At 33.4% G+C, this 24,061-nt stretch overlaps 1 protein-coding gene and 1 pseudogene across 6 annotated transcripts in view; one reads left to right on the top strand and one right to left on the bottom strand.

The window, feature by feature from the left end:
* MIOS (meiosis regulator for oocyte development) overlaps nucleotides 1-24,061 on the top strand; it is a 32,819-nt gene that overhangs the window by 149 nt on the left and 8,609 nt on the right. For 2 of the 6 annotated variants that reach the window (XM_016133680.2, XM_016133683.2), the window contains exons 2-9: nucleotides 5,132-6,473; nucleotides 6,763-6,861; nucleotides 12,025-12,279; nucleotides 14,397-14,566; nucleotides 17,117-17,182; nucleotides 18,057-18,215; nucleotides 22,019-22,171; nucleotides 23,389-23,593. In XM_016133680.2, the coding sequence (XP_015989166.1) occupies nucleotides 5,180-6,473; nucleotides 6,763-6,861; nucleotides 12,025-12,279; nucleotides 14,397-14,566; nucleotides 17,117-17,182; nucleotides 18,057-18,215; nucleotides 22,019-22,171; nucleotides 23,389-23,593 (2,401 nt within the window). In that variant the 5' untranslated portion in view covers nucleotides 5,132-5,179. Of the gene's footprint in view, nucleotides 1-174; nucleotides 6,474-6,762; nucleotides 6,862-12,024; nucleotides 12,280-14,396; nucleotides 14,567-17,116; nucleotides 17,183-18,056; nucleotides 18,216-22,018; nucleotides 22,172-23,388; nucleotides 23,594-24,061 lie in introns of those variants that run through there. The other 4 variants (XM_016133685.2, XM_016133686.2, XM_016133679.2 and 1 more) reach the window with 3 other exon arrangements.
* LOC118611115 lies at nucleotides 16,341-16,461 on the bottom strand (annotated as a pseudogene).

The raw sequence follows: 24,061 nt of genomic DNA on the forward strand, positions 1-24,061 counted from the left end.
CGGCCCGGGCCGCGTCTCCGCGCTCCCGAGAGGGAGGCTGGAGTCGAGGGCTCACGAGCGCCGAGGACACCTCGAGGGGCCCGGGCGGGAGCGGGCCTGGGGGCTGCCTCGGGGCCCCGGCGCTGGAGTCGCGTCCGCGCTGCGGGGTAACCGCGCCGGGCTTCGGAGCCGCAGGCGGCCCCAGGGCGCGCGGGGACCTCCTCCAGGAGCTGGGGCCTCGCTGCAGCGGCGGGTTTGTGCGGAACTGCGTGCTCGCCGTGGACTAGAGGCACAGCCAGGTGTCTGGAGTGTGGGAGTCGCCCTCAGGTTCCTGGTTACCCGGAATAGCAACGTGCCCGCCTCTGGTGTACTCTATCAAATACTTCTTAAAGGGCCTGTCACTCGGTTAGCTCTGTTCTCTGCGTGTAGGAGTAATGAAAATTCCACAAGAGGGTGAATAAGGCCTCTCATGTGTGCCACGAGCATTGTTAAATTGCTTAGCAAATGACGGCCTTTCCAGGCCTTTACTTACTTCCCTTAACTTACTTTAAGGGAAATTTTGATATAGATACAATGCATCTCCTTGAAGATGGACTTTATGAAAATTCTTGACACTGCCCCTTTTATTGTCATGGTAAGAAAAATAGAAGACAAAAAAAAGATGTAAAAAGGTGATTGGACTCTTGTACACTAAGTATTATAGATCTTCACAGTCCAGTAGCTACACGGGGTTGAGGTGTGCTGTCAGTGTAAAATACACATTGAGTTTGCAAGACCTGGTACCAAAGATGATAAAAGGTCTTTTACACTGATTACATGTTGAAAAAATAATATTTCAGGTTAAAACATTGTAAAATTTAATTTCATCTATTTTTAATTTTTAAATGTGGCTACTAGAAAATTTTACATCATGTGGCTCACTATATTTTTGTTGGACGGTGCAGTTAATAGGTGTCTGGTGAGAAACCAAAGCAACATGGCTTTCCTTTGCTCAGAAACCATTGACAGGAAGTGAGCAATTGTTAAACTTGAAGGTGAGGATCTAAGTGTAAGCTGTAATTGTTGCAGATCCCACTCCTTCTTCCCCTAATTTTTCAATGTCTCCGACATTTTAAAACATTAAATTTCAGGAATGTTTACTGAATTTGTAGCAATACGGCTGTGTGATGCGAAGAACTCATTTGTCATAACTTTGTGAGACGAAAACAGGCTAGCTTCTATCCCCATTTTATAGTCTTGAAGTATTAAGAGACTTGTGAGTGGCTAGAGGTCTTCTGACTCCAGGTTCAATTTTTTTTGTTCTCTGCCATTTTCCCATTGATCTATGTTGATGAGCCAGGATCCATGTATATTGTGTGTTGGATTGTAAAGAAGTACATTTCTTAAGAGTGTACTTATAGATGCACCTCTTTATTCAAGCGCAGCTTCATGGTGTGTAACTTGGGCAGTCACACAAGGCCTGTCATTTAGAAGGACTGGTACTTGGTTTAATGCTCTGCTGTCACCTTAATTTTTGAACAAGGAGTTTATGTATTTTCATTTTGGGCTGGGCCCTGCAAATGATGTAGCTGGTCCTTTCTCTATGCATTGGTCTAGGGTTGGAGTTGGGAAGTGTTGGACAAGAACCAAAACACCTGGTCTTCATTTTACTCCTATGTGAAATGAGACAGATTTGCTAGTCTCTAACTCTCAAGGTCTATGATTCTGTATGAATTTCTATAATTAGATTTTGTAGATGGTAATATAAGTATTTTACGTGCATAACACCAGCAGAAATGCTGATTATTCTCCATTGAGAGTCCTGTAAATTGAATAGTTTAAAAATTACAGTAACACTTTCTATTTGTTGTTTCAGATAAATTTTTTATGTGGCTCTAAATTTTCTTACCACATATCTATCATTCACGTAAAAACTGGTTTTGAATGGAAACCTAGATTAAAAATATGCTTATTTAAGCATTTATCTTTCAGTGAGATAGGAAGATGGGCCAGATCTTCCAATTAAGAAATTTCCTCCCTTCGTGAGGGTATGAGTATGAACCCTTACATGACAATACTTGTTACTTCTTTTTTTCTTAGCTACTTCCTATTACATAAGATGCCTCTCTTTTCAAATTTTTAAATTCTCTTTAAGATTGGACATAACTTCAGCACTAGAATACAGGCTTTATGAGACCATTAATGTTAGTCTACTTGCGCTGCCATAACAAAATACAGTTGACTCAATGGCTTAAACAATAGAAATTAATTTTTTCAGACTTCTGGAGGCTGGAAGTCTGAGGTCAGGATACAAGCATGGTCCAGTTCTGGAAAGAGCTCTCTTCCTGGCTTGCAAACAGCTGCCTCTTTCCTGTGTTCTCACATAGTGGGAAGAGAGTTTTGGTATCTCTTCCACTGTTTAAAAGGACGCCAGTTTTATTAGATCAGGGCTCTACCCTTATGACCTCATTTAACTTTAACCTCCTTAAAGGCTCTATCTCCAATAGAGTCTAATGGGGGATTAGGGGTTCAGCACATGAATTTTGCGGGGGACACAGTCCATAGAAACCAGGGACTTTATCTGTCCTCCCCATTCACTACTGTGTTCATAGCATTTAGAGCAGAGTCTGGAACATAGAAGAGGCCCAGTAAATATTTACAGAGTAAATGATAGTGTATTAGCATGATACCCTCAGGGTGGCTCACTGTGGCCTCGTGCCCATCATTGAAATCAGTTATGACAGTGGGCACTTCACTTTTGGCTGGACCCAGACTCTACTAGGCAGAGTAATGGGTAGAAACCTGAGGAGATTGTTAAAACTTGGAGATATTAGAGTGAGAAGTACCAGAGGGAGCATCTGACGAATGTATTTGTTTAACAATTATTATGTATCTACGGAGGGCCAAGCACTGTGCTGTTCTAGAGGTACAATGGAGGGCAAAAGATTTTACATGCTCTTATGGAGATTATAATCTAGTAGGAGAGACAGGCCTATTTAAAGGGAAAGAGTACTGTTCAATGAACGCATATATCTAAGTAATTTGACATAGACTGGGGAGGGTTCGAGGATGCTTGATGTCAGGCTTAAGCAGGTTTTAATGTTAACTTGGCCAAGAAGGGAAGGAAGAAGGCTGCAACCAAAAGGAACAGTATTTGCAAAGATATAATGGGGATGGTTTACATTCTAGGAATTAAAAATGATAATGTAGCTGGAACATCATTAGCAAGGTGGAGAATGGTGTGCCTTGAGGTTGGAGCAGTAGACTGAGGCCAACATTTAGAGTTTTATAGGTTATTTTGAAGATTTGGAACTCTGTAGTAAGCAGTTAGAAACCATTACTGGGTTTAAGCAGGGATTAGATAACCTGGTTAAGTTTGCATTTTAGAAAGATCACTTTAATAAAGATGAAGTTCATAAAGGCCTGAGTGGAAATATGAAGAAAACAGTTGCTGAACCAGCACTACAGGCCAGACATGTTGTATACCTTAATTTCTTATGGAGTCAGTCTGCAGAGCCATAAGACATGGCAGCCTGAGAGGAGGAAAGAAGACATTGAATAACTGGATTGATCTAGGGTTATGGAAGGCAAACCCAAAGTGTCAAGGAAGTGAAGAAATTGAGGGTGGTAGTAAGAATATAATTGAAATGATTGATCTTGGGCTTCAGAGTTGTTAACGAAAAAGCCATTATAAGAATTCTTAGAGATTTTTTCCAGTTATCTAAAATTTTATGTCTGTTGAAATTCGAGACTGATAATTCCTGACGGAAACTTTTACAAGATCAAAAAGTAAAGCAGGTATTATGGAGTTGAATTTATTTAGTGTATCTTTATTAGGAGTCCATGCCATGCTTTGTATCTGGTACAGGGAGTAGAGAGATGAATGAACCATAGCTTCACTGTTTAAGAAATGACAACACTGTTGTGCAGATCCCAATTGCCACAAAGATTATAAGTATCTTTGCTCATTTTTAATCTAGATTGTAACTTCTAGCCAGGTTTGGTTAGAAACGTTTACATTTTTGTAAGTAGCTTTTATTAATAAAATATCATTTTTAATATAGCTATTTTTAGTTTGTGCTTAAATTTTAGAATATTTTTTCAAAAATTCCATTTAATATTTATTTAAAGTTTATAGAATTGAAAACTGAAAGAGCCTCTAATGATCACTTAATTCATTTCACAAAGTGCAATGTATGTATTTTAGGTACATGCAATGTGCAATTTTAGGTAAAACAAGCATTTTTCATAGTTATATTTATTTTAATGTATTTTAGAAAAAAAATATACTTAGAACATCATGCCTGTGATTCATGAACTTTATGAAGAACTTAAAATCAGTTTTCAGCTTTAAAAAATGAGCCAATCTAAAGAAAAATATTAAATAACCTCATAGGTAGTACATGAATGACTCAAGTTTGAGAAACACTAACCTAAACCAACTCTTATGTTGTGTAGGTGAGAAAACAAAAGGACTCCTAAACGCAAATGGCTTTCTAAGGCATGTAGCTAATACATGTCAGAGCTAGGAATAGAACTCAAGTCTGTTTAGTACCTTCCAGTGTTTATAATGCCATAGGACTGCTTATTGTCGAAAGCTAAGAAAGAGACTTCTGTGTGTTATGGTGGCCATATGTGGCTATTTATATTAAAATTAAATTAAATTTGAAATTAGTACTAGTTATATTTCCAGTGTTTGGTGGCTCACTTGTGGCAAGTAATTGCCGTATTGGACAGTACATATATAGAACATTTCTACCATTGCAGAAAGTTCTAGTGGATAGTGCTGATCTAAACTATTGCATAGGAACATGATTTGTAAGACTTTAACATTTTACCCCCTTCAAAGGGATGATACATATTAATTTACTCACCACACTGAAGTTATTTTAACCCTGACGTTAAATTGAAGGTACTAGTAATAGTGCAATTAAGATCATTGATCATGGGAAATAAAGCCAGAATGGAGTTCTTAGATTCCTACCAGTTCATCTTATTGGGGGAACAATTTCTCTTTTTATCAATAAATATTGTCTTGAATTCCTAGCATATAGAAGAAATATAAGTATGTTGAAAAATAGAGTACCTGTATAGAAAATTTCCTAACTTTCTGAATAGTTTCTTCAACTTAGAATTGTATTTTGTTAACATTTTAAACTTTATTTTTAAACAGATATTAAATGAATGGACCTGACTGGACACTTTGAGCACATCAGTAATCATGAGTGGTACCAAACCTGATATATTGTGGGCACCACACCAGGGCGATAGATTTGTTGTGTGTGACTCAGAACTGAGCCTTTATCATGTGGAATCTACTGTGAATTCAGAACTCAAAGCTGGATCTTTACATTTATCTGAAGACTCTGCAGCTACATTACTATCAATAAATTCAGATACACCCTATATGAAATGTGTTGCCTGGTATCTCAATTATGATCCTGAATGTCTCCTAGCAGTAGGACAAGCAAATGGTCGGGTTGTACTTACAAGTCTTGGTCAAGATCATAACTCAAAGTTCAAAGATTTGATAGGAAAAGAATTTGTACCAAAACATGCACGACAATGCAATACTCTTGCATGGAATCCATTGGATAGTAACTGGCTTGCTGCTGGTCTAGATAAACATAGAGCTGACTTTTCAGTGCTAATTTGGGATATCTGCAGCAAATATACTCCTGATATAGTCCCCATGGAGAAAGTGAGACTTTCAGCAGGTGAAAATGAAACAACATTATTAGTAACAAAACCACTTTATGAATTAGGACAGAATGATGCTTGTCTCTCTCTTTGTTGGCTTCCAAGGGACCAGAAACTTCTCCTTGCGGGTATGCATCGTAACCTAGCCATATTTGATCTTCGGAATACAAGCCAAAAGATGTTTGTAAATACAAAAGCTGTTCAGGGAGTGACAGTAGACCCATACTTCCATGATCGTGTTGCTTCCTTCTATGAAGGTCAGGTTGCAATATGGGATCTTAGAAAATTTGAGAAGCCAGTTTTGACTTTGACTGAGCAACCAAAGCCCTTAACAAAAGTAGCATGGTGTCCAACTAGGACTGGTCTGCTTGCCACTTTAACAAGAGACAGTAATATTATTAGATTATATGATATGCAGCACACACCCACTCCTATTGGTGATGAAACTGAACCCACAATAATTGAAAGAAGTGTGCAACCTTGTGACAATTACATTGCTTCCTTTGCTTGGCATCCAACAAGTCAAAATCGAATGATAGTTGTAACTCCCAACCGAACAATGTCTGACTTCACTGTTTTTGAAAGAATCTCTCTTGCCTGGAGCCCAATTACATCTTTAATGTGGGCTTGTGGTCGTCATTTGTATGAATGTGCAGAAGAAGAAAATGATAATTCTTTAGAAAAAGATATAGCAACAAAGATGCGCCTTCGGGCTTTATCAAGATATGGACTTGATACAGAACAGGTGTGGAGAAACCATATTTTGGCTGGAAATGAAGATCCACAGCTCAAGTCACTCTGGTATACTCTGCACTATATCCTTTGTGTTGTAAATTTTGAGATGAATCAAATGTCCTTGATGTTTACTGAAAGGTCAGTCATTACAAAGTTACATAATACTAAAATTACAAAGTAAAATTGTTTAAAACTGTTGAAACACTGCTTTACAGGTCATGTAGGTGGAAGAAAGAATATCTCTATAATAGAGTAGAACCACCTTACTCGCACTGATGCCTATTATGAATTGGCTCCAAATCAAAAGTAATTTAGCTTTGAAATATTTTATTATCCATCATCAGTAGTATTTCCTATGCATTTAAATACTTATGAAGCAGTATACAGAAGATATGGATCAGAAATCTCCAGGCAACAAAGGATCATTGGTTTATGCAGGAATTAAATCGATTGTAAAATCATCTTTGGGTAAGAAAATTTTATTTTCTGCAATATGTTTATAATTTTTAAACTCTTATTTTTTCCTCATTATTTAATTATTTCAGGATAACATACATAACTTTTCCTCCCCCCTCCCCTTTTTTTGGTTTCTGATTAGGTATCTTAGTGAATTGTTGAGTTAACTGTTTAATTGTTTTTATATCCAAAATCCTATTTGGAGGGAGTCTTGGTTCTTCGAAGTGATATTGACATTAAATCCACTTATTTATTTATTTTTCCTCCTTTTACTTTTTACTTTTTAATTTTTTAATTACAGTTGGCATACAATATTATATATTCATTTCAAGGATGCAGCATAGTGATTAGACATTTATATATAATGAAGTGATTGCCCTGATAAATTTAGTACCCATCTGACACCATACATAGTTATTATATTATTGACTATATTCCTGTATAACTACTATACAAATAATACTAAATAAAATGCTATTTTTAAATAATAGGTAAGCATTTTAATTAAACTTACAATATTTTTAAAGGAAGGATTTTCAAATTACTTTGGTTTACATGGTTGAAGATGTTTCATTTTGGTTTTCTCTCATTAGCCCTCTACCAAAAAATAACTTATTATAAATAATGAATGAGTTCAATTAGAAACATGTTTTTTATTAATGTAAGTAAAAGGGCAGATATACTGTATTACCCCTATAAATGAGCCTGAATATCATGATTTATGATTTTAGAACCACTGCTGCAAAGAATTAAACACCGAGTTTATAGAAATTTTAGTATTTTAGCTGTATAGTAGGTCAGACCACATTGCATTATCAATTATTCTGAGGCTTATTGTTTTTGTTGTATTTTGATCTATTTTAGTAAGTCAACACTTGCCCACAGTAATTTATTAGAGCACACAGTTATATTTTAACTTAGGTGACAGATAGATAGATAGATAGATAGATAGATAGATAGATAGATTGATTGATTTAGATACATATAGTGCTTACTATGTATTAGACATCATGCTAGTTGCTTTCTCTTTGTTACATTAATTATTACAACTACAGTATAAGGTAAATTTATTCACTTATTCAGTAGATATTTATCGCTTGCTCAGTATATGCTAAGACTTATTCTAGGAACTAGAGACATAACTATCAAGATAGATACATCTCTTCATGGATACTGAACAAGATAGCTTTCATCCCTTCTCTTGGAAGTTTACATTCTAGTTCAGATTATGGACAGGTAAATGGGAAGTTATAACATGAGGAAGAATAGACAGTTATGTATAGAAGAATTCCTAGTCTGGTTGTAGAGTTTAGGGAAGGTTGCCCAGAAGCTCCTGTTTTCTCAATGTAGTAGGTTTACTTGTTGAGAAAGCAGGGAGTATGTAGAGAGAGGATGAGAGAGAGTTGTCTTGAGAAACATGGGAAGATTGTGGGGCAATGTCGTTTTACCAAAGAAAAGAATAAAGGACAATGGGGCAAGGGAATTAAGGATATTGGCAAGAGAATGATTCATTTGTTGGTCCTTGGGATCTAACTTGGATAGAGAGGAGAATGGCAGAAGACTGGTGAGTGAAAATATGAGTGGTCAAGAGATTGTAAGGTAGAAGAATATAGAAGTGAGATTTCTGGAAGGCTTTGAGGTTGTGGTTAGAAATTCGCTCTGTGGTAGAGGAATACTTTAGAGTGTGTTCGTGAAAGGACTGGTTAGTCTTGGAGCTGCTGACCACTGGAGATAAGGAAGCGAAGGAATGAAGAGGCTATTTTATTGGGCTGACTTAAGTGTTGAAATCAACCAGGATGAAGCGAATGCATGCTCTGAGGGAATGTCTTACAGAGCAGTTTTCACAGAGTTATCACTAGGTATAATCTCTTCCTTTTAAGACGGCAGAAAATTATATAATAAATTATGGTCAGCTTTCTAACATGATGAAAATATGTTTCATAATTAAATGGTAAACTCTAATCTAGAGAACTCGTCTATTCAGAATTACTTCAAGGAACAAAATAGCTAGGATTTAGTATTTTTAACAACAAAATGTTCTTATAAACACTGGATAATTTTACTGCTTTGTTATATAGATGTAAAAATGCAACAAATTATTATCTACAAATAGCATAGTGTCTTATTGCTTGGTATAGTATATGAAACAAAATTTTTTAAATGTTTTTTTAACGCTTAAGTGAACTTGTTTCTCTTACAAACCTCAGTAAAATTTTGATTCTATTTTTTAAATATAGGACAATCTCAAATTTAGGGGATACAATTTTGTCATTTTAGTATTGCATAACATGCATAGATTTTAACTTTTTTCAGAGATATGTTAAAATTACATATTTAAAAATTCATATAAAAAGTTCACATACAGATTTATTTCCTTCACTAATAAAGTTCATATTTGTTCACTGGATTTTAAAAAATTCATACGTATTAAAAATCATAACATAACTAAATACTTAAAAACTGACAATAATATCACATAGCTTATTTGCTAACCCTAATTACCTATAGCATAGTTATAAAGCAGTAAGAAGGTCTCTGAGCAGCCCAAATTTTCCACCTACTAGGAATGAACTCTTTGGATTCATTTGATCTCTGTTCTGTCACGTAATTTCTATAAAGTAAGAACTCTGAGAAACAAATATTAAACTGTGAGGAACCATTTGAAAAATAAATTGCTGCTTTTTGTTCACCTGTTTTAAAATTGTTATTTTTACCATTAATTAATGTCAGCTTTAAATCCAAAATTAATAGTGATGATATGAAAATAGACACTTTATAGTATATCTGTAGCTTATTCGACCTGAAATTTAATGACTACATTTAGCTAAGCAATTTAAATTTGTTATTCAGAAAAGTAACGTTTTAGTTTTTAATATGTTTGAATAACATTGTCATTTATCATTCAGAATTTTCTCATAGTTCTTAAAATTTCACTTTGAGAAGCTAAAAGTGATTCTTTTCTGGACTGATGTCCCTCATTACTGCAAATAGAGTAGGAACCTTCCTCATTTTGATGGGCAGGGGGTTCTCCTGAAGGAAGAAAACTTCTTTTCAGCAGTCTCCTCCTAACTCCTTGAACTGAATTGGCAGCAGTTTCCAATACTAAGGTTAAAAATAAGTAATTTCAAGTGTAATTATTTAACTTTTTTAAATTTCCAAAAATTTACAAATAACTCATCTTGAAACTTTTTCATAAAACAATGATATTTAGTTTAAAATATGTTCCAACATGAAATGCTGTAGACTTTTGCTGCAACTTAACAACCATATAATGAAAAAAGTTATTTAAAAGTTGAATTAGGTATGATGGATAATTTAGACTTTTGCTGTGTACTAATTTTCCTCTTCCCAAGTGTTTAGACCAAGTGAATTTTAAGAAATAATGCTTTGCTTTATATATAATATAAAGCAAAGCATTATTGGAAATGATAACTGATTTTTAATATTTTTCTGATTTTTGCTTGTGTTTTTCCCTTAAAGCTTTGATCAGACTGAGTATTGCTGAAGTCAACTTTGGACAGTATATTTATTTTCTGCAATTTGCATTCATTATCTCATTTCCATGAGTCTAGCTTAATTAGGTCATCTGTTCAGGATCTCACAAGGCTAAATGAAGTTGTCGGTTAGGCTTTGTTCCTTCCTGGAGTTTGGAGTACTCTTCCAAGCCCATATAGGTTGGCAGAATTGGTTCTTTAAGGTTGTAGGACTGAGGTATCCTTGCTGGCTATCAGCTAAGGAACTGCCTTCGGCTCCTAGGGGCTGCCGACACTTCCTTGCCACATGGCCTTCTCACAGACCCTCTCACAACATGGCAGCTTTTACTTCCAGTCCAGTGGGAGAATCTCTCTAATGACCTCAAGACTCTTTTAAAGGATTAACCTGATTAAAACAGGATAATCTTCTTATTAACTCAGAATCAACTTACTAACAACCTTAATTGACACCCGCAAAATGCCTTCACTTGTACTATATTCTGTTATTTAGAAGGAAGTCACAGATTCTACTTGTACTCACGGGCCAGGGATTTTACAAGGGTGTGGTTACCGGGGCGGGGATGTGGGGGAAAAATCATGGAGCTCGTTTTACAATTCTCCTTAATACAGACAAGTTGAGTTATTTCTTAAAATGTTTTTTGTTATTGATCTAATTATTTAAAATGTACAATTACTATATTTTATGCAATTATATAAATGTAAAATTACTGTAAGTTACTAATTTAAATTACTGCTAATAAAAGATGTTTGTAATGTTGGCCATCCTTTCTGCCTAATTTCTAATTCAGTTTATTCTGGAAATCCTTTTTGTTAAAGTAACAGGTAATTACATAATGACAGTTTCACAGGCAAAACTTTCTAAAACATTTAAGAATTTGAGTTGCAATTTAATAGGGTCCTGAAATTTTGTCTTTATTTATTTAACTTTTATTTGGCACCAATTATCATCCTAAGTGAAATTATCCTGCCAGGAAAAATTGCTTTGATTGCAATCTAAATAATGTTACAAGAATTGTTTAGATTCCTTATGAAAAGAGAATGAGAATATAAAGTTTCCTGATTCAGTAAGAGGGGAAAAATTTTCAAATCATTCCTGTTGTATTTTAACTTTAGTACTTACCTGAAATTTTCAAAGCACTTTGATGTTTATGATCTCATTTTTTGATACATATGTACATAGAGACAGATACATATGATACATAGAGACAGAAAGGTGAGGAAGGAGAGAGCATCTGCTGGATATCAGAAACTGGGAATACCTTTCAGATAAAATAAACAAGATGCTTGCCCATTTGGAGCTCATGTTCTAGTAGAAAAGATATGAAACTAAAAAATGAATTAGTAAAATACGGGAGCTTATGTTTGTGCTAAAGGAAATAGAGGAAACAATGGTTAAGTTAGATAGTAGCAGGTGGCACCTTATTTTAGATTAATTGGTCAGAGAGGCTTCTCCAAAGTGGTGACTCAGCTTAGCCTTCGACTGTTATTCTAGCTATCTCTTTTTGATAATTCAAGACAGTGTCCTACTTGGTAACATGTAAAATATTTTTGCTGTCATAAAATTGTGTTTGGGAAGTTGAATATTCAAAATCTGATGACGAAATATTTCTCTGTAAAACTGATTTTCCAAATATATTTCAAAAACAAAGCAATTAATATAAAAAATGTTTCTTCTTTTTAGGAACAGTGGAAAGCAGCAGACATAATTGGAGTGGGTTGGATAAGCAAACTGATACACAGAATTTAAATGAAGAGAGAATCTTAGCTTTACAGCTTTGCGGGTGGATAAAGAAAGGAACAGATGTAGATGTGGGGCCATTTTTGAATTCCCTTGTACAGGAAGGGGAATGGGCAAGAGCTGCTGCCGTGGCATTGTTCAACTTGGATATTCGACGAGCAATCCAAATCCTGAATGAAGGGGCATCTTCAGAGAAAGGTATTAGGTTATATTCTAAGATACTTGCAGCTCATAGAATCCTTTAAAGAAAAGATGCTGATAATTTCCAAAAGTCTAATCAACATATTTATGTAAGGTTTTAAAAAGAAATTAGCACAGTACTATATAAAAATAAATACTAGCTCATCCCTTTTTTTTTTGTATGCCTTGGTTTAAGTTGTAAAAAAGAAAATGTGTCATAATTGTCATTTTAATAATATAAAGAATGCTTATGTGTCCATTTTCAGTTTTTTCCTCTGAAGGTAGTTCACATACATTTGTAAAATGTATTTTCTTGGAGATTGGGACTACTTTAGTTTGCAAGCATTTTTATGGCAAACATTTGACTTTTATTTTTTATCTTTTTGATGGTTATTGGTTGACTTTTAGGAAACTCTGAATGACATTTTTATTTAGATTAATATAGATTCTTATAAAAATGATATTGATCAGCAAAACTGCTTATACTTGAATCTAATGATTTAAACATAATTTCCACTTAATATTTAAACAGGAAGAAACAGTGAGATGTGATAAAGTTTTTACTCTAACATTTTGCAAGAGAATACAGAAATAAGTCTTAATCAAGAAATTCATTGTTTTTTTCTTATCAGGAATACTCATTTGAAAATTCTTAAGATGTATATAGCTATCGATTTTTAGTACAGCTAGCAAATTATTTCTAATATTTAGAATACTTAATTCTTATTTGCTGGTCCATTTTGAAACCATTACACTTCTGTTGTACCATTGAGAAAAACATGAAATTAACTGTAATATATTTACTTGCAATCTAAAAGTTGAAAAAGCTAATGTTTTGCCCAGAGTGGCCTCTTTTCCTTCACTTTTGCTGTCTTCCCCATTTGAGATTGCAATAGAAGACATGTGGTGATGGAAAAATAATTGATATTTAAAGCCATTTTTTAATTATAATTTTGCTGCGACCTGAGGGCATGATGCTTCCCTGTCGTGTGTACCTGTAACATTTGGTGTTAGCTTTGAACACCCCTACTAATAATAGGGGATAAGTATCCTAATGATTTTAATAATTTGGCTAAGGACTGAAGGAAAGATTTCCCTGAGTCAAATATTCCTTTCCATTTGGAAATAAATTGTTCTAGGCAGGATTCAAGGAAGATATTTCTTTGGTTTTTTGTTTTAATCATTAAAGACTTTATGATTTAATAGAGTAGGCAGAGAAAACAAGCACAGAGTAACTTGGGGAAAGTGTTTATAGAAGTGAAGAAGAAGGCTATTAAGAACTTAAAGTGGGAAATGCTGTTTTATTCGGAAAATAAAATGATTAGGATCAGGAAACAATAAGGAAGCTGCTATAATATAGAAAAATACTTAAAGGTGAGTTTAATGTTCTCTTTCAAAGCTAAATTTGTTAGAAGACTAAGCAGCCATAGGGCTATCAAGTGAGAAGCTTATCAGCAGCTGTATAAACTTCTGAGAACAAATGTTTAAGACTTAGTAACAAATGCTTTGTTGCAAATGTCTAAATGCAATTCCATGGTAATTCTAATAGTTAATTTTATCTTAGAAAAATTAAAAGTGTAATACTATAATAAGAATGCTGAAATATTGGCTTTTAGTATCTTGTAGTTAGAGTAGTTGGTAGGTAGGTAGGTGATACCTACATAGATAAATAGATACATAGATTTGTAGATATGTATTACATGTTTAGGAATAGGAAAAAAAATTCTGAAAATTACAGTCCTGAGATATAATATCAACACTTTGAAATATCTCAACCAACATAAATGAACTTGTTGATAAAAGGTGGCCATGATGCTGATTGTATGGCTTCACTTTTCTTCATTTAGGCCCTGAGCACTAACATACTGTTTAGGAACCTGCCCGGAATGAGGACTTGAAAATTAAAAGATGTCCTGCACAGAGTTTGCAATATGTACAAAAGTTTTATAAAAATGGAAATTTTTGCTTATGGTCCTTTCCAAATTTTCCAGTTTGAATCAAAACCCTTATTCTAGTGAGCATATTTTTCTGGGGATAAAGGCCACCTTCTGATCTTTATTTGTTTACTGTTTAAGAATTGGAAGGAGATATTAAGATTTTGATCACTTTTATTAGCGGTTGTTTTTAATATGCAGGTGATCTGAATCTCAATGTGGTAGCAATGGCTTTATCAGGTTATACAGAAGAGAAGAACTCCCTTTGGAGAGAAATGTGCAGCACTCTACGATTACAGTTAAATAACCCATATCTGTGTGTCATGTTTGCATTTCTGACAAGTGAAACAGGATCCTATGATGGAGTGCTGGTAAGCTAATTTCTGTTTCATAAGGCTCTCCTTTTAAGGGCATTTTTATCTAACCGTTAAAATTTTCAAATGTCTGTTGCATAAAATATTGCTGTGGTTTGGATGCGTTTCCTATTATTTGAAATAAAAAAGTGACTTAAACATTTTTTGAGCAGCTTTTCTTTAATGTGATTTCTGAAATAGTTAGCTGATAGGAAACCAAACTTAATTTTAAAAACACTTCAGTAATATAATTTACAGACACAGAAGGAATACAGTTTTACCACTTAGCTTAAGAACTGAGCTCTAGAACTCTACAACTATATAAGCATAAATTTTATATTGGAATATTATTTTTAAAAGTGCATGTGTTTGTTTTTGTTAAGTAAATCAGCATATAATCAGTTATGGTCAGGATGACCATATATCTTAGGTCTGAGTTAGTATTTGTCATTCTCAGACATCTCCTAGAACAGTTTGGAAGATAAATTATGTGATCACTACTTACAGTGGACTATTTCATTTTTTAAAATTATTATTTGTTTTTTTTTATTGCTATTTTTTTCTCTTCTGCTTTAACAACCTATGACCACAATTACCAAATAGATTCTTTACCACAATGTTGGGAAAAGAAGGAATAAAGTGACATTCAATTATCAGTTTTTGTTATTGAGTTTCAAGCTTTATATTAATACTACAACTTTCTTTGCACTTTTGAGCTGCTTTCTAGCACTGAGAAAGCTTTCTAACATGAAAGTTCTTTCTCTATTTTCCATCATAACATTTCTTATATACATTGCTTGAATAATTGCTTTAAATATCAGTTCCTAAGAATTTATAAAAACATGTTCTTTATTGAGATATCATAATGAAAATTTTAATAAATGTTGTTAGTGTTCATTTTGGCAATTCCTTAGTTCATAAATTTTGTCCATTTTAATAAATTACTATTGAACTTTTCTAACAACTTCAAATTAATATCCAAGGGTATACGGGGTTCTTTTTATTTTTACTGTTAGTACTCTACTTTGTTAACAGAAGACTTCATCTTGAAATAAAATGATACTCCCAAGAAATGCTAGAGAATGAAGACTAGAAAAAGAAGTAGATTGCTCAAATTTTAAATTGGTAGAGAATTGTCTAAATATCAAATTCTGTATTTTAAATTAAGTGATCTATTATAAATACCCTTCTTTTTCTATACCTAAATGTGGGATATTAGGTAAGGGATATCTTAACTTGAGTAGGAAGTTTATGTTTCCAAACTATTTCAAGAGCATACCTAATTATGCTTTCTGTGTAAATAATTATAATTAACATTGTTCTTTAAAAAAATTGTTAAACCTCAATAGTGTAAAGTACTGAATTGGAAAATCAGAAGATAAAGCCTGAGTTTTTGCTCAGCTACAGTTACCCTATCTGGTCAGTTAACTTTTGGGGATTTAGTTTTCTCAGCTGTAAAATGGGACATAATATTTATGACTGTTTCTACATCAAAAGTTTTAACACATGCAACTGAATCTAAAAGTTAAATCCAGTTTGTATCAAATATGTTTACACTTTAGTGCAGAAACATATTTTATATTTGCAAAAATACACTAAGGTATCAACTAATGCAGTCTTTTATGTTTAAAGGAGGAAAACTATTTCATAGAATGACTTCAGTGGAAATAGGAATTTTTCCACTTCTAAACTATTTTTTTATTTATCACAAAATTGTACCTTTCTACATTTATAGTAAACATTTTTCTTTTTATTTATTTTTAAAAAATTTTTTAAATTAATTTTTTTTTTACCTCTACAGCACCTGGTATTCCTAGGTGATCTTCCATCCAAGTACTAACTATGGGCCTGACCCTACTTAGCTTCTGAGATCAGACGAGATCAGGCACGTTCAGGGTAGCATGGCCATAGACAACATTTTTCAAAATAGTGTTTTACAATCTTGACAAGTATAACAAATTTAAGTATACATCATAATGCCTCTGAAAATTTTGTCACAAACCACGTATCGAATAGTGTTTTACTATAGTCATGAAAATGTGTTTGTTTATTTATAAGGGTATGTTTTAAAACCAACCACTTTATCTTTAGAAACATATATTAATTTTCTTTCTAAATTCTGTACTGGTATAGTCAAACCCTTATCTAATAGTTCACAGATTTCTTAGACTTGATTAACTTAACCAAAGGAAGATTTCCTCTTTCCCCAAAATTAGTTTTTATGATGGAAAGATTACATGGCATCTTAAATTTGGTAAACTGTACATCATTGCTTATTTTTCTGTTGGAGTTAAGTATTAAGACTGAACTAGAATTTTTAAAAACTGATTCGGTCAGTATTTAAGCAATAAACTTTTACTTCATAAGGACAGTAACCTTAGCAGTGGGCTTCCTGAGAATTAGATTATAAAAGGCATCTTAGGGAATCAATGGCTCTGTCAGTGTATACACAATAGCTTATTAATACTTTCAAACTAAAATTAAGTACTGCATATATAAAATATTTAGTCTTCAAAAATTTAGAACTTGGAGCACCTAGAAGTAACTCCTTGCTTTTTCTCTTTTCAGTATGAAAACAAAGTTGCTGTACGTGACAGAGTAGCATTTGCTTGTAAATTCCTTAGTGATAGTCAGGTAAGAACTGATTTAATTCGATAGTTGAAGTGATTAATATTTGCTGTCACTGGATTAAGAAACTAATCTTTACATGGAAATATGTATGTGTGAGATGTGCATAAAAATTCTTTTAAAAAGTAAATCATCTCTATTAGATAAGATATTGTAAATGTGTATTGTAACTAAATTTACTTTTTAAAAGAATGTTGGCTTAATATTTTAGTTTGTTTCTGCTTTTAGGAGTGAGATTGGTCTGTAGGTAAAAATGTTAAACTCGCCCCTTAGGGATGCTATAAAAGGATTCCTATGTTTTCTAATATAATAAACAGGTACTGAATACATATGCTCTATGTACAGAGAGAGGAGGGAGAGAGAGAAATGTACGTAAACAACTAGTAATACAATACATTACATACTCTAGTAATGAGAAAGTGCTAGGAGAATATAGAGAAATCTCTGCTAGAGTTTGGGATGGATTGAAGTTCAGGAAAGACCTTACAAGAGATGGTTATTTTTGATGATCTTGACATTCCCTTTCAACTCAGATTCTATTCTGTCCTACTATAATAGACAGCAAGAATTTTGCAGCATGAGAACAGTTCAATTTAAATTTAAAATTGTAAACCCTCTATGGTTCTTTTATTGAATAATTATCAAAACATAGTGAATGCCTTGCCTTTTTTAAAAAAATATATTTTAAGTAATCATGGATGCTGCTTTGTAATTTGTAAGACACAGACTTCTTAGCGATCACATATCTAGATATTTTCCAAAGGATTTGATTTTAAAATGTTTTTTATTAAGAATAAAATGATTCCAGATGTAGAAGTTTTGAAGTACAAAAGGTGTAGTGAAATGGATTGCTTCAGAAAAATCACTTTGAATTTTCCAGTTAAATAGATACATCGAAAAGTTGACCAATGAAATGAAAGAGGCTGGAAATTTGGAAGGGATATTACTTACTGGACTTACTAAAGATGGCGTGGACTTAATGGAGAGTTATGTTGATAGGACTGGAGATGTCCAAACAGCAAGTTACTGCATGTTACAGGTTAGTGCATCATGGCAGCAGCTTAAAGGAAAAAAAAAAAAGGTTAACTACATTCTGTATTTTCTTTCCTCATTGAGTGGGTATACCCTTTTTATTGTTTTGGATCTTTAGAAGGCGTTTAACTTTAACCTAATCATTTGACCTACAGAGGACTTCTGCCTCATCTTACTGTCCCTTAGACACCCACATTGGGTTATCCAGTTTTTCCGTTCGGTTTGGGAAGTGTCAGTCTTGATTTTATGTAAAGCTCAAATGGAGCAGAGAAACCTCTTTCCAGCTTCTCCAGTTGACAGAACTGTACCTTCTGCATGGGATTGCCTTTCCCTGATCTGTACCACAGTCTCATGCGAAGAGCAGAGGCAGATTATTCCACAAGTCTCTTAACTTTTGTTTTCCCTTTTTATTATCAGCGGACATGATTTGGGAAACCCAGTTCATCTATCTTCTCTGTTTTTACTGTCCAGTGGCTACAGATTCCTGGCAAAGTTTCCCTTTTAGTTTACTATTGTTGGAAATTCGGTGACAATTTAGAGCATTTCACTGAGATTTTCTATAGCCCTCCAGGTAATCATATCCTTTCATGCTTGGAGTCTTCTTTCCTATTCTCATCCTTTTATACAATATTATGGGATGCCGTGTGCTAGGTAAACATAGTAAAATGCCTTTCCCCCTACCCTACTTTCTTATGAACAAACCACAATGTAAATTTACCCTAAGGTATCAGGCCACTGTCCATGGAAGGAATGGTGGCCATCTAAATATAATGCATCATTGTTTTCTTCCTGAAATGAGATTACATCTGTTAAACGGTAGATATATGGCTACAGAGTGCTATGGGTTGATAACCTTTTAACAAAATTTATAAAATATATTTAAAATGCAAACAAGTATGTAATGGGATCTTGTTTAAAAATATCTCATATTCAGCTGCTTTTAATGGGATGTTTTCTCAATTTATACGATCAAAATTAAGTCTACCATCTTGTTATTTGTTTTCCATTTTTTTCTTCCTTTTTTCTGTTCCTTTCCTGCCTTCTTTCGGGCTAATTGAATATTTCAGTGTTTCTCTTTATTTCATCTCTTGGCTTTTTAGCTATACCCCTTTTCATTTTCTTTTTTTTAAGTAGTTGCTCAAGTTCTAACAATATGCATTTATAACTCATTAGTCATACTACCTCCTCATACTTCACATTTCACACCTGACACACTATGCTTCCTACTCCACCCTTTCTCTTTCAGACCCCACACCTAATATTTTCTACTTTTTGCTTCATATTTCATGTTTCACAAATGTAAATTCCATTTGCACACCCTCTTCTTATTGTCATATATTTTACATCTACAAATGTTACAAATTCCAAATTTTACTATTTTTGCTTTAAACAGTCAGTTATTTGTATATAAATTATGTGAAGAGTGCAAACATGGGCTTTTATATATATTTACTTACTTATTATTCCTGCTACTATTTAGACCAATAGACTCAAATTTTTTCTGCTGTAATTCCTCTTTGGTCTTTCCCTTTAGCATTTCTTGTACGAATTTACTGGTGACAGATTCTCTCTGCTTCATTTTAACTGAAAATGTTCATTTTATTCTTGTTTTGCTTTCAGCACTTTAAAGATGTGGTTTTATAGTCTGGTCGCCATTGTTTCTGATGAGAAGTCAGCTGTTATCTTTGTTTCACCTATGTAATGTTTTCTTTTTTTTCCTTGGGCTGCTTTGAAGATTTTCTTTTTGATTTTCAGCAGTTTAACCTTGATACCTAGTGTGGTTCTTTTTATCCTGCTTGTGATTCACTGAGCTTTTTGGATTTGTAAGTCATTGTTTTTCATCAGATTTGAGAAGTGTTCAGGGATTATTTCTCTTCTTGGACTATATTACATATATATTAAACCATTTCATATTTATCCCATTGGTATCTGAGACTGTTCATTTTTCTTCCATCTTTTTTTCCCTTTTTTCTTCAAATGGAATAAATTCTACTGATTTATTCATCGACTCTCCTGTCACCTTCTTTCTGATGTTAATTTTTCCAGAGAATACTTAATTTTAGTTGTACTTTTTAGTTTTAGAATCAGTTTTTTTATAGTTTATATTTTTCAGCTCATATCCCTATCCACTAATTAAAACACTTTCTCTTTAAATCTTTGAACATGTCTAATAGCTACATTGAACTCAATGTCAGCTAACTCGAACATATGGGCTATTTTTAGATTTCTTGTTATTTTTCGACTGCCTTTTTTCCTTGACTTCAAGCCACATTTACCTGTTTATATGTCTAGTGATTTTCATTGAATACTGCATATTGTGTACAGTAACATTATAGATCTCTGGATCCTTTTACCTTTTTCCGAAGAATTTTGGTTAATGCTTTTGGAAGTTCAATTACTTGATCACTTTGGTTTTACATTTTGCTACTGTGGACCGTTGTAAGCCTAAGAAGTTTGACAAGCCCTTCTAATTTAGTCAGATTTAATCTCTGAACTGTTTCCTCTGCAGATTTTGTTAGAGCTTGATAATAGATTTTATTGGGACAGATCTAGAGAACGCTTACTAAATATGAATTGACCAAATTCTTTCTTAGTTTGTTTTTACTGTCACAGAAAGCACAGGAGTTGGGGATATGAAAATTTCCTATTTTTCTGTGAATTTTCTTTTCAAACCAGAGGTTGCATTCTACTTTAATATTTAGTTCCCGCTAAGTTGGTCATAATTAGGACTAGAGTAGATGTTTACTTTTTTAAGAAATGAAATTGTCAACTAAGTTTTTACATGTTCTTTCAGCTAAATTTAACTCTGGTAATTGAAATTACTACCTAATTAATAGGTGAAAGATATGCTGCTTCTATTTTGATGGAATGTCTAAAGATAGATTGATTTATTAGCTGTTACAGGTTTCTTCTCTTTTTTTCATAAGTAAGATGCATGCTGAGTTTTGAAATTTTCTATCTGGCTACCAAGTGCAACTGGGAAAACTGGGCTTCAGATCGATCCCCATGACATCATTGGAGTAGAGGCTTTCTCTACATTCTTCATCATGTGAAGTTTAGGAAGATATGCTGGACAGGGCTAAAGTATTCTGTGAAGACCTAAAAGCAAGCATAGGTGAAAAATGAAATGTCACAGCTGTCAGGGAAAATACAGGTTTAGGGAAAGTCTTACTGGCAAGAAATTAAAGTTCTTAATGAGAAGAAATCTAAAGTAAATTTAAGGAAAAGAAATTTTCATTATGGCCTAGGGGCATAAGAAGTAGGAACATTTTTGGTTTGGTTTTATTTTTAATTTTTAAGGTGATAAATGTATATTTTAACTGTGAACAAGAGAGACAATAGACAAATTTAACTTAGTTTACAGTGCATCTCTAGATACAAAAGACCAGGCTTAGTATTACTTTAAACATGACTAAGCAGTTTTGATGTGCATTTAGATTAGATAGTAAACAAATTTTGTGAACTCAGAGGTTTTAATTGTTGGGACAAATAGTGTTCACATCTTTCTTTACTGCATTAGGAAGGTGAATTATTTTCTCTTGGGTTTTTAACCTTCAATAAGAAATAGAAAATAATATTTCCCTGGCCAGATATAATGATATATACAGTTCATATTTCTGTCATTAGTATAGGTCAGCTTAAAGTAACTTAATGGAGCTTCTATCAATTATTTTATCAATATGTTCACTAGGAGCCAGCTTGTGGCAAAAAGGAGGCCTCTTCTGTGTGACTCATACTAACTTGTTACCTAGAATCATCTGGTTTATCCAGGAAATTTTAAAACTGAAATAACTCATGTTTTCTTTTTAGGGTTCTCCTTTAGATGTTCTTAAAGATGAAAGAGTTCAGTACTGGATTGAGAATTATAGAAACTTATTAGATGCCTGGAGGTTTTGGCACAAACGAGCTGAATTCGATATTCACAGGAGTAAGTTGGATCCCAGTTCCAAGCCTTTAGCACAGGTAAGTACGCAACTTTAGAGAGAATGAAATTGTAACCTGTACCTATTAGTCCACCCAAAAATAGAAGAGTTTGTTTACAGCATGTTATATGAGATAAATTTAGAGTTAAATTTAATAAATTAGTATTAGCTCATTCTTTTGTTTATATTGAGTTCCCATCGATGTATTTATCTATCCCAGACTGCACTTTGTCCTTGATCTTCCTATTTTTGTTGGTCCTGCCACTTCCTAGTAATCATCTCAGTGGCTTGAGCTTTAGTATGAGACACAGCAAAACACTGTAGGCCTAGCAGATCTTAGGCAAACCCAAATCAGCCCTACAGCTGTCTGAGGTTTTCCAGTATATTGCAAGTCGTTTCAGAATCTAAACTATTATATGATCTTATAAATTCCATTTATGTATTGCTTTATGCACTATTTATATGTAATAAGGCAGGATTTTTTTTAACAGTGTATACATATATATCTATATGTCTGATTACACATGAAAATTTTAATTTTTTATTTTTAGCATTAATTTAAAAAAGATCATTATCTCGTAAAGCACATGACATGAGATCGCTGTATATCTAAGTTCAGATATTAAATATCAGGTATATCCTCAATGTGAGCACTGGATGGTGCTATTTTCTTAATTTAGAATGAAAAATTAGTTCTATTAAAACAACCTGAGTTTTAGTAAAATGGCACAACATAATATTTGTTATTGATCTATATGATAAGTGTTCAAGAGCCTAGGAGTTTAATATAAAAGCAAAATGAACAGTTTCTATTGCTATTATTCTAACGTTTTAACTATTTACCATTACATGATTCTTAACTTCTTTTTATCTTAGAAAATGAGTGTTATCATTACAAAAAAATTTTGTTCAGGAGATTATAACATAGAACTTTGTGTCAGAAGTCATACTGAGATATTTTTTCATGTCTAGTGTGAACTCTAAAACGTTGGGAATCTAATGTTACCAAGTTTATCTGTTGTGCATCAGTGATATTAGGAAGAATATAAAACTAAACAAAGGTGACAGAAAAGTACTCAAATAATGTAACTGCTAAGTCGAAATAAAATGAGAGCTAGTCATACTTAGCAGATAACAAATTATTTTATAATAGAAAATAAAGTTTAAACATTAAAGTAATTTGTTAGGATCAAACTGAATTATTTATTTTATTTATAAAGTTTGCATTATATTTTAACTCCTTTTATTTTTCCATAGGTGTTTGTGAGTTGCAATTTCTGTGGCAAGTCTATCTCCTACAGTTGTTCAACTGTGCCTCATCAGGGCAGAGGTTTTAGTCAGTATGGTGTCAGTGGCTCACCAACAAAATCTAAAGTCACAAGTTGCCCTGGCTGTCGAAAACCCCTTCCTCGATGTGCACTTTGTCTCATTAATATGGGAACACCTGTTTCTAGCTGTCCTGGTATGACAATTCTACAGTATACTTTTATGAGCTGAATTGTTTATACATAATTAACTTATTGTTGGAAATAAAAGATATACTAACTTGATTTTATATTATTTCTAAGAGCAAGCCGCTTTGTTGGCCTGAGTTCTCTATAGTTTTTAAAATCTGTACACTAAAAGTAAAATCTATACCCATGATATCTCAGGTAGTCTCACAAATTCTGGCCAATTTGAAATTAGTGAGAAGAGCTTAAAAGTTAGGTAATTTTATAATTATATCATTGTCTTACCACTTTTTCTAAGAGGAGTTCCCTCAAATTTTATATTTAAAAGTTAGTGTGCCCTCAGCTATTAAAAATTATCTTGTATTCAGTACTTTAATAGTCTCAAAGCACTTTCACATTTACTCTTATTTCAGCTTCAAAATCTGCTGCGAAATGCATAGAGAAAGTATTAACCTAGGAGTCAGATCTCTTTACTTGTA

Source organism: Rousettus aegyptiacus, unplaced genomic scaffold, assembly GCF_014176215.1.
Source record: "Rousettus aegyptiacus isolate mRouAeg1 unplaced genomic scaffold, mRouAeg1.p scaffold_m13_p_13, whole genome shotgun sequence".
Classification (NCBI taxonomy): domain Eukaryota; kingdom Metazoa; phylum Chordata; class Mammalia; order Chiroptera; family Pteropodidae; genus Rousettus; species Rousettus aegyptiacus.